Source organism: Cygnus atratus, chromosome 1 (assembly GCF_013377495.2).
Source record: "Cygnus atratus isolate AKBS03 ecotype Queensland, Australia chromosome 1, CAtr_DNAZoo_HiC_assembly, whole genome shotgun sequence".
Taxonomy (NCBI): Eukaryota; Metazoa; Chordata; class Aves; order Anseriformes; family Anatidae; genus Cygnus; species Cygnus atratus.
Window position 1 is genome coordinate 89,412,531 of NC_066362.1, and position 12,340 is coordinate 89,424,870.

Here is a 12,340-nt window from a genome sequence, read left to right on the forward strand (position 1 = left end):
AGAGGTGCAGACTACATGAAGCCTCCTCCTCAGGAGACGTGGCCTCAGCCACCTCGCTGCAAAGGTGCCAGCACACACCATGAACAGCCTTGAGCATATCCCTGGCCAGAGGTCTGGCCACATACAAGATCATCAACCTCTTGTCAGGGCTCTTGTAGCTACTGCTCAACTTTTAAACTATTTTTCTTTTTTCTTTTTTCATTCCCAATTTTTTGCATTCCAATGAACTGCCACCACTATGCCACAGAGTTTTCCTTTTCCTCAGTTAGACCTGACTTAGATTTTCCAGGTGAAGAAAGACAACCCATCACGCACCTCCTGGAAAATCAAAGTCCTAGAGAAAAAAGTCAACCCCATTCCCATGGCTTGATAAAGCAAACAAGAAAAAGAAAACAAACAAACAAAAAACACTTAGCAGGGGGAGAAATGCAAGAAAGTGCAACAGGGAGCACCCACTTCAGGCTCAGTTACCAGCCTACACTGCCAGCAAAACTCCCTGTTAGAGTTGTCCTTAGCTTTCTTTCCCCACTCAGTCATTTCCTCTGTACCTAGGCTTCACACAAGGCTGCTGGGAGCCTTGGGTTGTAGCACGTCGCCTCCATTGCCTACTATTACCTAGGCTTTTGGTGATTTTTTTTTGGTGATGGCAACACTAGCTCAGAACATTCCCGCAGTGTAAACTTTGAAGATACGCTCCTCTTCCACTTACTTACAAAGTTAACCTGCTTCGCACCACTGCATTGACAGAAGGAAAATACAGCCGTCCATTGTGCTTCAAGTTCTTCTTTTTTGTTGTTTTGTTTTGTTTTTCCAGACCTATGCAAAACTGGCAACATTTTATAACCTTTGATACAATTTGTTAAATACTAAACATATGAATAAGCCCATGTGAAATATAATCCTTAAAGAGTTACTGTCAAACTGTTCACAGAGATAAGCTGACAGACAAGCACAAGATAATAATAAAGAAACCTCAGAACAACAGTTAGGTTGTTATTCACCCACAGTAAAAACTTCTGATCCCCTTAGTCACATGCTTGTTTGTTCTTTGAAACATGGTCTGTACCTGTTTTGTACTCTTCTCCCCTAGCTAACAGACCTTTGCTATGTGAAGCCAAACAACAACAGTAGCATGTAGCATTTTATGGCACTGTATTTCACTGGCTGGTTTTGTGCATTATGAAGACAAATACACATATCAGTTTTACATGTTCTGCTTTTGGATGTCATTTGCTGTTCTCATACTATACTGAGAAAGACAAATAGATCAATAATATGCTCCTTACTGTACAACATTTTGCTTGTATGCTGCCACATCCCCCCTTTCATTTGCTCTCTAGTTCTGTTTTGCTGGTAAGCAGAAACCTATAAAAGCCTTTCACAATTCAACATTCAACTAAAAAGTAAAAGGAGTTACAAAAACACACATAAGTAGGTATTTTATTGACTCCAAACCCAGCTTCCACTCCAGATGAACAACTTGTAAAAAAATAAAAACACATCATCTCTACAATCTTCCTATGCTTAATAAGGGTTTCTTGCCAGCTTTGTGCCTTTTTATCTCCCCTCTGAAAATCCTTTTCATTCCCATGTCAAGTCTACTGCAGAAACACTCATCTTTAAAAAACAATAGCAACAACAACAACAAAAAGCATTAATCTAAACATTAGAAGCAAACATTTTTAAAAACTCTCCAAAAACAAACAAAACAAACAAAACCTCAAACCAAAAAAACCTGAAGAGCAAGCGTGAACCCCACTGAGTAAAGTCTGATGTACCACTGCCTGGATCAGTGGTCACTTTGCCTGCATTCCATGGGGCACAAAATACCCCTGGGGAAGGTCTGCCTCCCTCCATGGCCCTTTCCCATGCAGGCAAAGAGGAAACCTAAATTGCAGTTCTGGGGAAGTCTGGGAAAAAAAAAAAAAAAAGAGGTTTCTTCCTTTGACAATAAAGGAGAAAAATTCCCCAATTGTGAGGGCTTCTGGGCTGCAGCAGTTCCCCTTTCCCTGCACTCACCAGATCAGCTATTACTAAAAATTATGAGGTTTAAAAAAGCTTTTTTTCTATGACAAGAATTGGGTTTATTCATTCTCAGCTCACCCACTCTCTTTCATTTCAGATGACTCGGCTTGTTGGCCACGGGGAGGAGAAAGGAAGGAAGGGAAGACATGAAGCCCTTTGCTTTTACATCCCTTTCTAGGAAAGGCCGGTGGAGTTGAGAGCTGGCAATTTCCTGGTGCCTGATGGCTCAGAACTTACAGCCCCTGGCACTAGGGTTACAAATTTGGACCGGCTGCAGATGTGCTCTCCTGAGCCCTTTGGGAGAAGGTTCAGATCCCAAAAAATCACAACAGCAGCAGCCTTGCCCCACGTGCCTGCTGCCTCCCTCCACCCACAGGCAGCATCCCCCAAGTCAGCGGCCCCACAAAACACCATGCCGCCTCAGGCAGCCCCCACCCAGCTTTGAACCTCTGGTATTAACGTATGAGAAAGGAGTAAACGCAGTATAGAAAATGCAAACCACAAGGTTTCATTATGCAGTTCCACATAGCCAAGAGTCTTAGCTTCTCAAATAAATATTTCACAGCTTTTTTTTCTAAAAAACGGAATATGGTTGTATAACAAAATAAATAAATATATATTATAAAAAGTCTTTTTTTTTTCTGTATTTCCTTGGTTGTGATCTCACAGCAGGTTAACTTGACAGTCCAAGGTGTCCATGTGTCGGGGTGTCGGGTGTGCAGGATCTCAGTTGTTGGGTGGCGCAGTGGCACCCTACTTGCCAACAAGCATGGACTGTCCACATGCCTTGTCCTTGACACATACAGGAAGGACCTAGCAGAAGAGATTTTTTATCTTACTTTTTGAAAAATATATGGATGTCTTAAGTTCAGGGGAGCAGATTTGGTCTGCCTGCATTAGCAAATGGGGTTTTGCACCTGTCGGTGCTAGAGCATGGTAGCTTAAGTTTTGCTTCTCACAACCCCCTCAGCAGACTTCAGCTTGGATTTAGGGATAGCATGTGTGGAAGAAATGCACTGTAGTTCTTGCCACTGCCTTTTTTCTTTTTTTTTTTTTCTCTCCCCAAAACACGCATTAAAAGCAAGGGTGCACACCTCATATGCATCCTGCAAGGAGGCTGAGATGCCTTCAGCACAAAACAGGACTGGGACTTGGTCAAGCTGCAGCATCCCGCTGGGTTCACTCCTGCCTTGAACTTGCATCCTTCACAGCACCCCACAGGCTCACGTGTGGCCGTGTTTCCCATCCTGAGCACCACACGGTGGCACGCTCTTCCTCAAGAGCCCCTGTTCTGTTCAAGATGCTTCCTTGAAGGCATGGCTTGGCCATGCCATACATAATAGATGGGTTGTTTTAAGAGATGCAGAAGAGCGGTGTAAGGGTATGGTTGCCATCTGAACTTTGCTGTTCCTTGGCAAGGGAACAAAGACCTACCCAGCCAGGCCGGGCCAGGTTTCTCTCTGGGTCACGTAGGTGCCTCAGGCAGCAGCGAAGGAAGCAGGCGAGGAGAAGGAGGGAAATCAGAGGGACCATCACTCCCACAACGGTGGCCACAGACAGTGCCATGGCACTGTCCTGACCTGTGGAGAAAGCAGCGGATGCTCAGGCATGCTTGTCCATGAAGAAAACCAAACCAAACTAACCCATTTTGGACATCCCTTAGCTGATCCCCAGGCTCAGAAGGAACTAATGAGGCACCATGAGCACGTGCAAGGACACATACAAGCAGTACCACCTGTGTTTGGCACACACCACAGCACCCCTAATGGGCACCAAGTGCTGCATAATCTGCCTGTCCCCCCCCCATCCCAGCTGCTCTTCAGGGGCCTTCCCCACCTGCCCCCCAGCCCTCCGAGGAGCTTCTGATCTACCCCAGGAGATGTTTCTGTGTTTCCTGCTCCAGAGCAGGAGCAGGGCTGTGTACTGACCCTGTGCCAGGCTGTCCATGGGCAGGGCCAGGGTCACGTTCAGAGATGGGTGCTGGATCACGCAGGCGATGGGGTACTCCTGGAGGATTTTGGAGAGGGTGTGGGTGAAGTTGCTGATGACAGTGACGGTCTGGTTGCCGAGCCTGACATGGTATTCCCTTGGTTTCTGCAGCAGGATGCTGGGAAGGCTCCAGGAGATTTTTGGAGCTGGCTTCCCTGTTGCTGAGCAGCTCATCCCCACCACTTTCTCGGAATCTTCAGATATGTCTGGACTGGGTATAAACTTGGCTTCCACTTTGGGATCTGAGATGGCTGTAAAACACAAAGCAGCAAGATCCGTTAATTTCTGCTTACATTTAAGCCAAGAGCACTTGTATTTACTGTTATTTTAGAATCACTGAAAATCCTGAGCTGCAAAGAACCCACAAAGATCACCGAGCCCAACTCCTGGCTCCACACACACCACCCAAAAATCAGACCCTATGTCTGAGAGCGTTGTCTTGGAGGGCAACCTTGATACTTGACCTTTCGTCCCACTCACCAAAGCCCTGACAGAGACAAATGAACATGACAGTGATCAGAAAACAATCCTGAAAATGAAGAACTTGGCAAAAACAGAGGGCTAGAGGGTAGAACCATACAAGTTTCAAATCCCCTATTAAGAGCAGCACAGCAGCATCCCAGCCAAGGAACAGTGATGAAAACAACAGGTAGTGAAACCACACATCCTCCTCTCTTTGAAAGGTTTGAACAGCTTCAGTGAGTCAAGGTGCTTGTTCCTATCCCTTGAACTCATCTGTAAGATTAGATTTACTGCTCTTTAAGATGTGCAGGCTTGAGCACCAAAGGACTAAATGCATCTTCTAATGCAAGACAGTAACAGTGAATTTGTGTCTGGTGACACCGCAGGATTTCAGCTGTGGAGGTTTTATACATCTTTTCTTCCGTCTGGGTTGTCATGGTATCCCTCAAAACTTTTGTTAAAGATAACTTTTCCAAGCTCCTTGTCACCTAGAAGATTTGCAGATGCTGTCATATTTAGTCAGCAGATGGGATGTACCATGGGCAACATTCATACCTACTTACTTGCTTGAAGCCAGCTTTTGGGTTCCTATTTGTGTGAACTGTTTTTGCAGGGAATAAAGAAGGGGGAAGAGCATAGACAGCTGTCTTCAGCCTGGGTAGAACGCCAGGGAAGTTCTGAACACCTGAGGACACATCTGTCCCCAGATCAGGGCAATCTGTTCCCAAGAAAGCAGAAAGAAATGCAGGGAGGCTGAGCTCTTCCACCGTGGAAAGTAGTGAAAACAAGGTGTTTAGTGTTGGAGTAAAATCTTTGGGAGTCTGATAGTACAAACTCCTTAGTAGGCAACAGGACAATGGAAAAGGTGCCCAAACCTTACTTTTTTTTTTCTTTTTCTTTTTTTGAAATATCAAAGTAAAATTTGTGTGTTGAACTTTAAGCAAAATCAACTGTTTATTCCTTAGCCATAAAGTCATAGAATAACTGAGGTTGGAAAGGACATCTGGAGGCCGCCTAGTCCAAACTCCTGCTCAAAGCCAGTCTAGTTAGCTCAGACTGCTCACACCAAGACTCATAAAGGCACATAACTCCATTTGGGAGTGCTGTCTCCCAAGTACAAGGGTTCCAGGTGGCAGTTCACCAGCCTGCCCTCTACTTCAGTGCACAAGCTGATGGCATAGAGGTCCAAATCATAGTCTACTTCTGCCTGCCTGTTTCTGATAACACTACTTTTTAAAATCATTTAAGTGCAGTGGTATCTTTAGTTTCATTCAAGTTTGAGTTAATATGGATGCGCTGTGATTTAACAATTGTCTATTAGTATATTTAGTAGTACCATATGCATATATTATTTACATAGCAAAAATAACAAGTCAGCAAAATATTTATGCTGAAATTGACTTTTGTCACAACACTAGAAAACATATCACTATTATTCAGCAATTCTGACTTCAAACAAAAGATTATGTTTACTGTTACAATGAAAAATGTTTTTTTTTTTTTTCCCCCCATTTGAGCACTAAATGAAGGTTTGCATATGAATAAGATCAAATGATCCTGTTAAAGGGGGAAAAGGCACATGGTAGCTGCATAATGGCACCCATAGTCCCCTGGTAAAATCTCATATGCACCTCATGAGGCTGTCTGGATCGTCCAAGTCATAACTGCCAGCAAGACATTTTACACCATCGGCTTTGCCTTTTTTTTTTTTTTTTTTTTGTGGCTATGCCTCATTATTTACTATGTCTGTGACTGCTTAGAGTAATGAGGTGGATATTTCTTTTTTTTTTTTTTTTTGTATCACCCACATACAGAAACTCAAACCCTACTGAACTGTTGAAACCCCACTTGCAGTGCTCTGAGAGAAACAAGCATAGCATTTTAGGGGGATTTCAGCTGGAACTTCTCAAAATCTCCTGTGTTTGAAACGACACAAATAGTCACAAACAGTTTATGTTTTGATTAATAAATGATCTCTGAACTTCTTCTTTCACTCACGGGATCCATAAAAATAACATATCCACCCACAGAGTTAACTTTAAATATTAGGTTGCGACATCCAAAAGCAGTAAAGGAAAATTGTCACAGATATTTCCCTTGAGAGGGTTTTACTGGGTCACGGGTGTTAAAAATCAGGGAAAGCAGACTGGCACCACTGCTGCCATCTGGCAACATTAAATCTTAACTGAGTCCAAAAGATTAAGGTGAACCTTGGCTTATAAAGGCACACAGAGAGGGTGAGAAAAATTGCTCAGCATCATATCTTGGCAGGCACACATGTATCCCAAATCCATTCTTCTCACTAGGCAGTCCTCTGCCTTTCCCATGGTGGACCCTAGGGAATGTTTATTATGTGGGAAAATCTCACACGGTTGCTCTTCCCCTTATGGTGTCTGTAACATATGCACAATCAAAACCTATAATGACCTGCTTTTGCAGTAAAGTCCTGCTATGCTGTTTGTTAGCGTGTGCACACTGCTGAGGCTTGATGAACATGCTTAAATTAACTTCTGCTTTTCTCTTTCAACAAAATATTTGTTTCCAGTGAAAAACTACCCACAGGACACGTTGTGTTCAGGTACAACATGATGGACATTTTTAGGAATTAGAGTATGCCTCGTGAGTACATTAAGACTTTATGGGTGCTCATCAGCAACTCTGGGCCTCAGTTTCCCTGTCTAAGAAACGGCAATGGCACCTCTCCACTGTGCTGGAGCCCTCCAGGTGGATGGGGCTATCTACTGGCAGGCAGAAGGTGTCTGACCCAGCCAGCCTTGCCCAGCCTCAAGTGACACATCACCTCTCTCCATACCTGGTAACTAGTCCCTTTCTGGGTTTAGATCCTTTATGGCAACAAAGATCAGCAAAGTGTTTCTAATGCAAAACACGGAGGGAAGAGAAGCCAGCAGTTCGAAAGAAACCCACCAAGCACACTTGAAAATACTCTGTGCCAAAATGGCTTTTGGTACAGGATAGAAAACTGCTGCTGGTTCTTCACCTTGCCACTTTCAGCCAGGCAGGTCTGGGATTCCTGCTGCCTGTACCTGTGTTGCTTTTCCCAGCACCGTTTCTGGTTCTGACTGTGGTTTCACTTCCCTGCGCTACGCCACGCGGGTCCTGGAAGAACCCTCTGGTGACGGCTGTTGTAATCAGGCAATAACCAGCCTGTAAACTCCCTGGCCATCCCCGCTGGATGGCAGACACACACCAGTGGCTCATCTGTGGCTGACGGCATTGTCAGCTGGCTTGCTCACCTTGCCCAGCATCCCTGCGCCCCAGCACATCCCTGCCAGCGTGCTCAGCGAAGTTAATCCCCTTGCCATCAGCTGGGGAACAGGGGAATATACCTGCAGCTTTTAAACAGCATGGTCTAAATTAGCTTTAATGAGAGCTTTTGCTTACATACTCACAGCTCTGTGAAGGGGTGAATCATAGCCACAGGGCTGGTGATTTGGGGAAAATTTCCCACGCTTGGATCAAAAACAGAGAAGATAAACCAAAGCCAATCTAACCCCGTGTTTAGATTCACATGGTAAACAGAAAGGGATTTCTCTGCTAGTCACTTGTGTATTTTCCTGTAATGCCTAACTCAGCATTTACTGTCCAAATGACTCACGGTCGGGCAACTTCACCTTCCCCCTCATATCTGAAACATCGAGAAGATTTCTCCCACTAATTTCTCCTTTCCGCTCTAGGATCTTTCCCAGGAGAGAGGAAAAAGGACTTCTACGTCAGGCCTGGTTTTCCCCCGTTTCCTCCTCTCTTTCCCCTTTTGCTTAAGTCATTATTCCCCTATAAGCCAGGGTCGCCTTTTTTCCCAGGACTCCTGGCATGAGATTTAACTCTCTCCTTGAAGCAAGCTGATGCCGATTTGCACAAGAAACAGAAGGGGAAGAGCCCCCTGACAGAGCAGTGGGGCCAGGGGCTGGTGGTCACCTGGAGCTGGTGGCTGTGGTGGGGCCAGCTGCCAGCCTGGCACTGAGCCCGGGGAACTCTGAGGAAGCCGTAGGGCACACACCAGCTGCTTTGTTGGCTTAAAGGGGAAGAAAATAGAAGAAGCGTTCGATGGCATCTTCCCATCAGAAGTAAAACCATCAAGGGATGCAGAGCCAGGGAGGAAAACAAGCCACCTTTCCCTCATAGTTTTAGCAACCAACAGTGACCAGGGAAGGCTCTTCCCTGGGGGGAACAGCCTGGTCCTCAAAGAGACAACAGCCCACCCGCGATTATGGTGCCTTACCGTAAACCTTGAGGCATGTCCTGCCTGTGATGGCCCCCGAGGGAAAGGTGTTGAAGATGCACTTGTAGCACCCTTCATCTTGCAGGGTGACCTTGTGAAGGGAGATGGCCGAAGTCTGCAGCCCGCTGTCTGCGAAGCTCACGTGGCTGTCATAGTCCTTTGCTATCTTTTGGCCATTGATGGTACTGTAAGTTGCTATGTTGCCTTCGTCCCCATCCATCTCCTTCTGCCAGGTCACTTGTATCACATCCTCGTTTGTGGCCAGCTGGCACGAGAAAGTAACGTTCCCGCCTGCCTGGACTGACTGCACCTTCATGTGCGTCACCTGCACGGAGCCTGGGGAGAAGCAGGACTGCGCTCAGCACCTCTCACCACCCCAGCAGGTGCCCCGTGCCCCAGCCCTCACGCCGCTGCCAAGAGATAGCCAGGAACACGATTCAGAGTTGCCCTGGGAGTCTGGCTGGAGGTGACACCTTCACACCACCTCCTACAGCCTGTGGTTAGAGATCTCCAGGGAGAAGGAAAAACTAATCACTCTCCTCTTCCAGTTCACCGACACAGGTAGGAAAACTATTAAGGGACCGGCAAGTGAAGCGGGTGCTCCCAGGTTTGATAGCTCAACCCCACAGTGCTCTGGCTCTTAAGATAATAGCTTTTAGAGTTTACCTGGATACATCCGTGTGTGCTGCACGTGAAGGGAGATAGCAGCAGGGACAGTTACAGCACTGAAAACATATCATTCAGTTCATGAGAAAGCAAATTATTGTTTTTAAAGAGAAGTGAGGTTGTCTGCAGTGCCCAGAGGTGCACTTGTCCACCCAGGACATGTCTAAACTGCCTGGCATGGCTTGCCCAGGCAGAGCTGTGCAGGACACCCAGAAGCCAGCCAGGCATTTTGCTATTCAGACCTCAGGAGCACCACAGGCAGAATTCAAGCTATTGCCATGGAAGCTATTTTGGAACAAACTCAGGCTTTTCTACATGATTATTAATTATGAAAACAAATGTAACATGCTCACGCTTCCAGTGGTCTGAACCTTGAAGCACCCTGCCCAACATTACAAATAACTCCATCATAGCTACAGAAAATCAGTGCCATGCTCTGGCACAAATCTCAGCCAAATCAGGAGATGAAATCCAATTTCAGTCCTGTGAGTCACGACGGTTTACGATGTGGAGAATGTAAATATAGCCACACATTTGTCTGCAGCTTACAAATTCACCAACATTAAATTAAGGAGCAGATGCTTTGTCCCCTGAGGTATGCCAACCCATCACAGCGCTGAAGGAGAAGGAAATAGAGACCAGGAGATTACCTGAGGCAAGGCTCCAGAGGCTGCAGAGAAGCAGGCAGATGACCATCGTTTCAACTGTGTGTCCCCGAGACCAGCGAGCGACCAACTGATCCATCACGATGCGGCTTCCTCTTTTTTATATGCCTCACACTTGCTATACGGACATTCCCTATATGCACATACGGTAAGAGGTGCCTCATAAACTCCTGCCTCACGTGCACCCAGCTGAACAACAAAAATTTGGGGGGACAAAATGACAAGTGTCAGAAACTGAACATTTCCCAGTTGCGCCACTGGGTGGGTGGGCTTTACAAGGCTGGGTTTTTCAGAAGCACTTTTCTTGTGAGGTGTTTGCAGTAAAACATCTGAAAGAAAAGCGCCTGGGTAAGGGCTGGGTGGTGCCAGGGCTGAGTGCAGGGCAGGAGGATCGGGGCTGCAGGTGCTGCTGAGGGCCAGGAGATGCCGCTGCCACCAGCTCAGCACCTCTGCCAGGCAGGGAGCACAGAGGCAGCCAGGCCCAGATCCCCTGAGTCACCGTGTTTGTGCCTTTTTTTGCTTCATCATCTCTGCCTCTGCATTTCTCTTTTTCTGCCAGCTGCCAAAACCAACACAAATCTCGGTCCCTGGGTTGCTCACATACCCTTCAGTGGGGCAAGCAGCCAGCGGGACCTCATTTGCTAATCAAACTTTTACTGGCACGCTGAGCCTCCTGTTTCTGTTTTCTAGCTGGGTGGCTTGTGTTTTTGTAAATGATGATGACACCGAACAACTGAGAGTGCATTAGAAGTGTTTTCATTTATTTGAATCGCTGCATGGGCTAGCCTTGGATCGTCTAAGTGCTTGGGGGAAGCCAATGGGCTCAAGCCATAACGTGACAAAAAATCATCAGGCATGCTCACACACAGTTCCTACTATCAGCTTTCAAGTGGTAATTAATTACCTGGAAAATAAATAAATAGAGAAACACGCCAAAAGCAAGGATGTAAAATCTACACAAAATACTTCCAGTGAGCTTTTCCAGACCATTTTGCAGCTATTATACAACCAAGAGCTCTACCAGGTAAGGCAGAGGAGAAAACTGCCAGCCTTGAAATGGAGACCTCAGATTCACAAGCAAACATTTAACTTCTGGTCCCTACCCTCAGAACTGAAAAGCTCTGAGGATCTGCTGGAACTATGTCCAAAGCCTCCTGTCAGGGCAAGAGTGATCTGAGCAGTGCAGTGAAGATCCCCTCCAGGCTTTGGTGGCACACTCAAGTTAGCTCTATTACGATTTTGAAACAAAGCATGGATGGAACTTCCAGAAGCCTGCAGACACTTCTGGTGCCTTCCCAGCTGAAGCTCACCACTTAGCGATCACAAAAGGAACTGCACTTTGCATAAAAGAAATACGAGCCCAGTTTAAACATCTTTCTATTCATAGGAATAGAACCTGCCTCAGAACTTTAAACACACAGCAACAGGAACGTCAGGTCCCGCTCATTAACCCCACCACCGATATCAGTTTATATTTTTAAGTGCACTTATTCAGACATTTCCCAAATTTAGCTGTTTGCCAGTAAAATCCCATGCTCTCCTGCTTCAGCTGCACAGCAGCTTCATTTCTCAGAACAGCACCCAATGCCTGGGCTTAAAGTGTTCTCCAAAACGCAGTGAGAATTTGGAAATGATCAGGCAGAAGATGGTTCTGCAATCATGTCTTGAAAAACACTGATTCATGTTCTTCCCTTCCTTCCTGCTGCACTGGGATGGTTTCTCCAGTTCCAAGTAAATGAAAAAAGGGTATACAGGAATTAATTGCACAGTCACTAAGTGACAGCATTTCCACACATCCCCAGTGACTAATGGCATTGATAAATCACAAGTCTGAACTTCTGGAAAACGCTGCTGACCGGAGCCACTCACACATAATTGTAGATTCAGCTCTCACAGCCAGACCAAAACATGGATGTTTTAGTTATAAACCAGGAAAAAACAGGTCACCTACCTTGTCAGCAGGTTCAGTGCCACTTCTCAAGATGCTGCCTGTAAATGGAGCAAAACAGAGGGAGATAGCTTCACCCAACACTGAATTTTAGTGATTTTGGAGGTCAGTACACCACAGGTAGCACAACTGTATGAGCAGCAGCACCTGCTGCTACTAATGGGAAACAGCTTGCCAAAGGCAATTGAATGTGCCTGGTGCTTCTTACCACCACCATAAGTAATGCAGATGTGAGACAGTGTGTGGGACTGTGCAGCACAGAAACACCAGAGAGGGGCTGCTTAGCTGAGACCTGACCCATGGCAGAGCATACCTCTCTGCAAAACGGCACGTTACCAGAGGACA

At 46.1% G+C, this 12,340-nt stretch overlaps 1 protein-coding gene across 1 annotated transcript; it reads right to left on the reverse strand.

Moving 5' to 3' along the window:
• Window positions 1-1,385: 1,385 nt before the first annotated feature.
• On the reverse strand, window positions 1,386-10,126 carry LOC118245040 (OX-2 membrane glycoprotein-like). Its single transcript, XM_035540590.1, has 4 exons — window positions 10,033-10,126; window positions 8,717-9,052; window positions 3,954-4,265; window positions 1,386-1,396 (listed from the first exon to the last, which is right to left on the reverse strand). The coding sequence occupies exons 1-4, from the start codon at window positions 10,124-10,126 to the stop codon at window positions 1,386-1,388; spliced, it is 753 nt and encodes a 250-aa protein (XP_035396483.1).
• Window positions 10,127-12,340: the final 2,214 nt, after the last annotated feature.

What these genes read in the sequence shown, in the direction of transcription:
- LOC118245040 (XM_035540590.1), bottom strand. Translation starts at nt 10,126, where the DNA reads ATGGATCAGTTGGTCGCTCGCTGGTCTCGGGGACACACAGTTGAAACG. An exon ending in CCTCTGGAGCCTTGCCTCAG is followed by an intron (nt 9,053 to 10,032) that starts GTAATCTCCTGG and finishes GCTTCTCCCCAG; the next exon opens with GCTCCGTGCAGGTGACGCAC. An exon ending in GACATGCCTCAAGGTTTACG is followed by an intron (nt 4,266 to 8,716) that starts GTAAGGCACCAT and finishes TGTGTTTTACAG; the next exon opens with CCATCTCAGATCCCAAAGTG.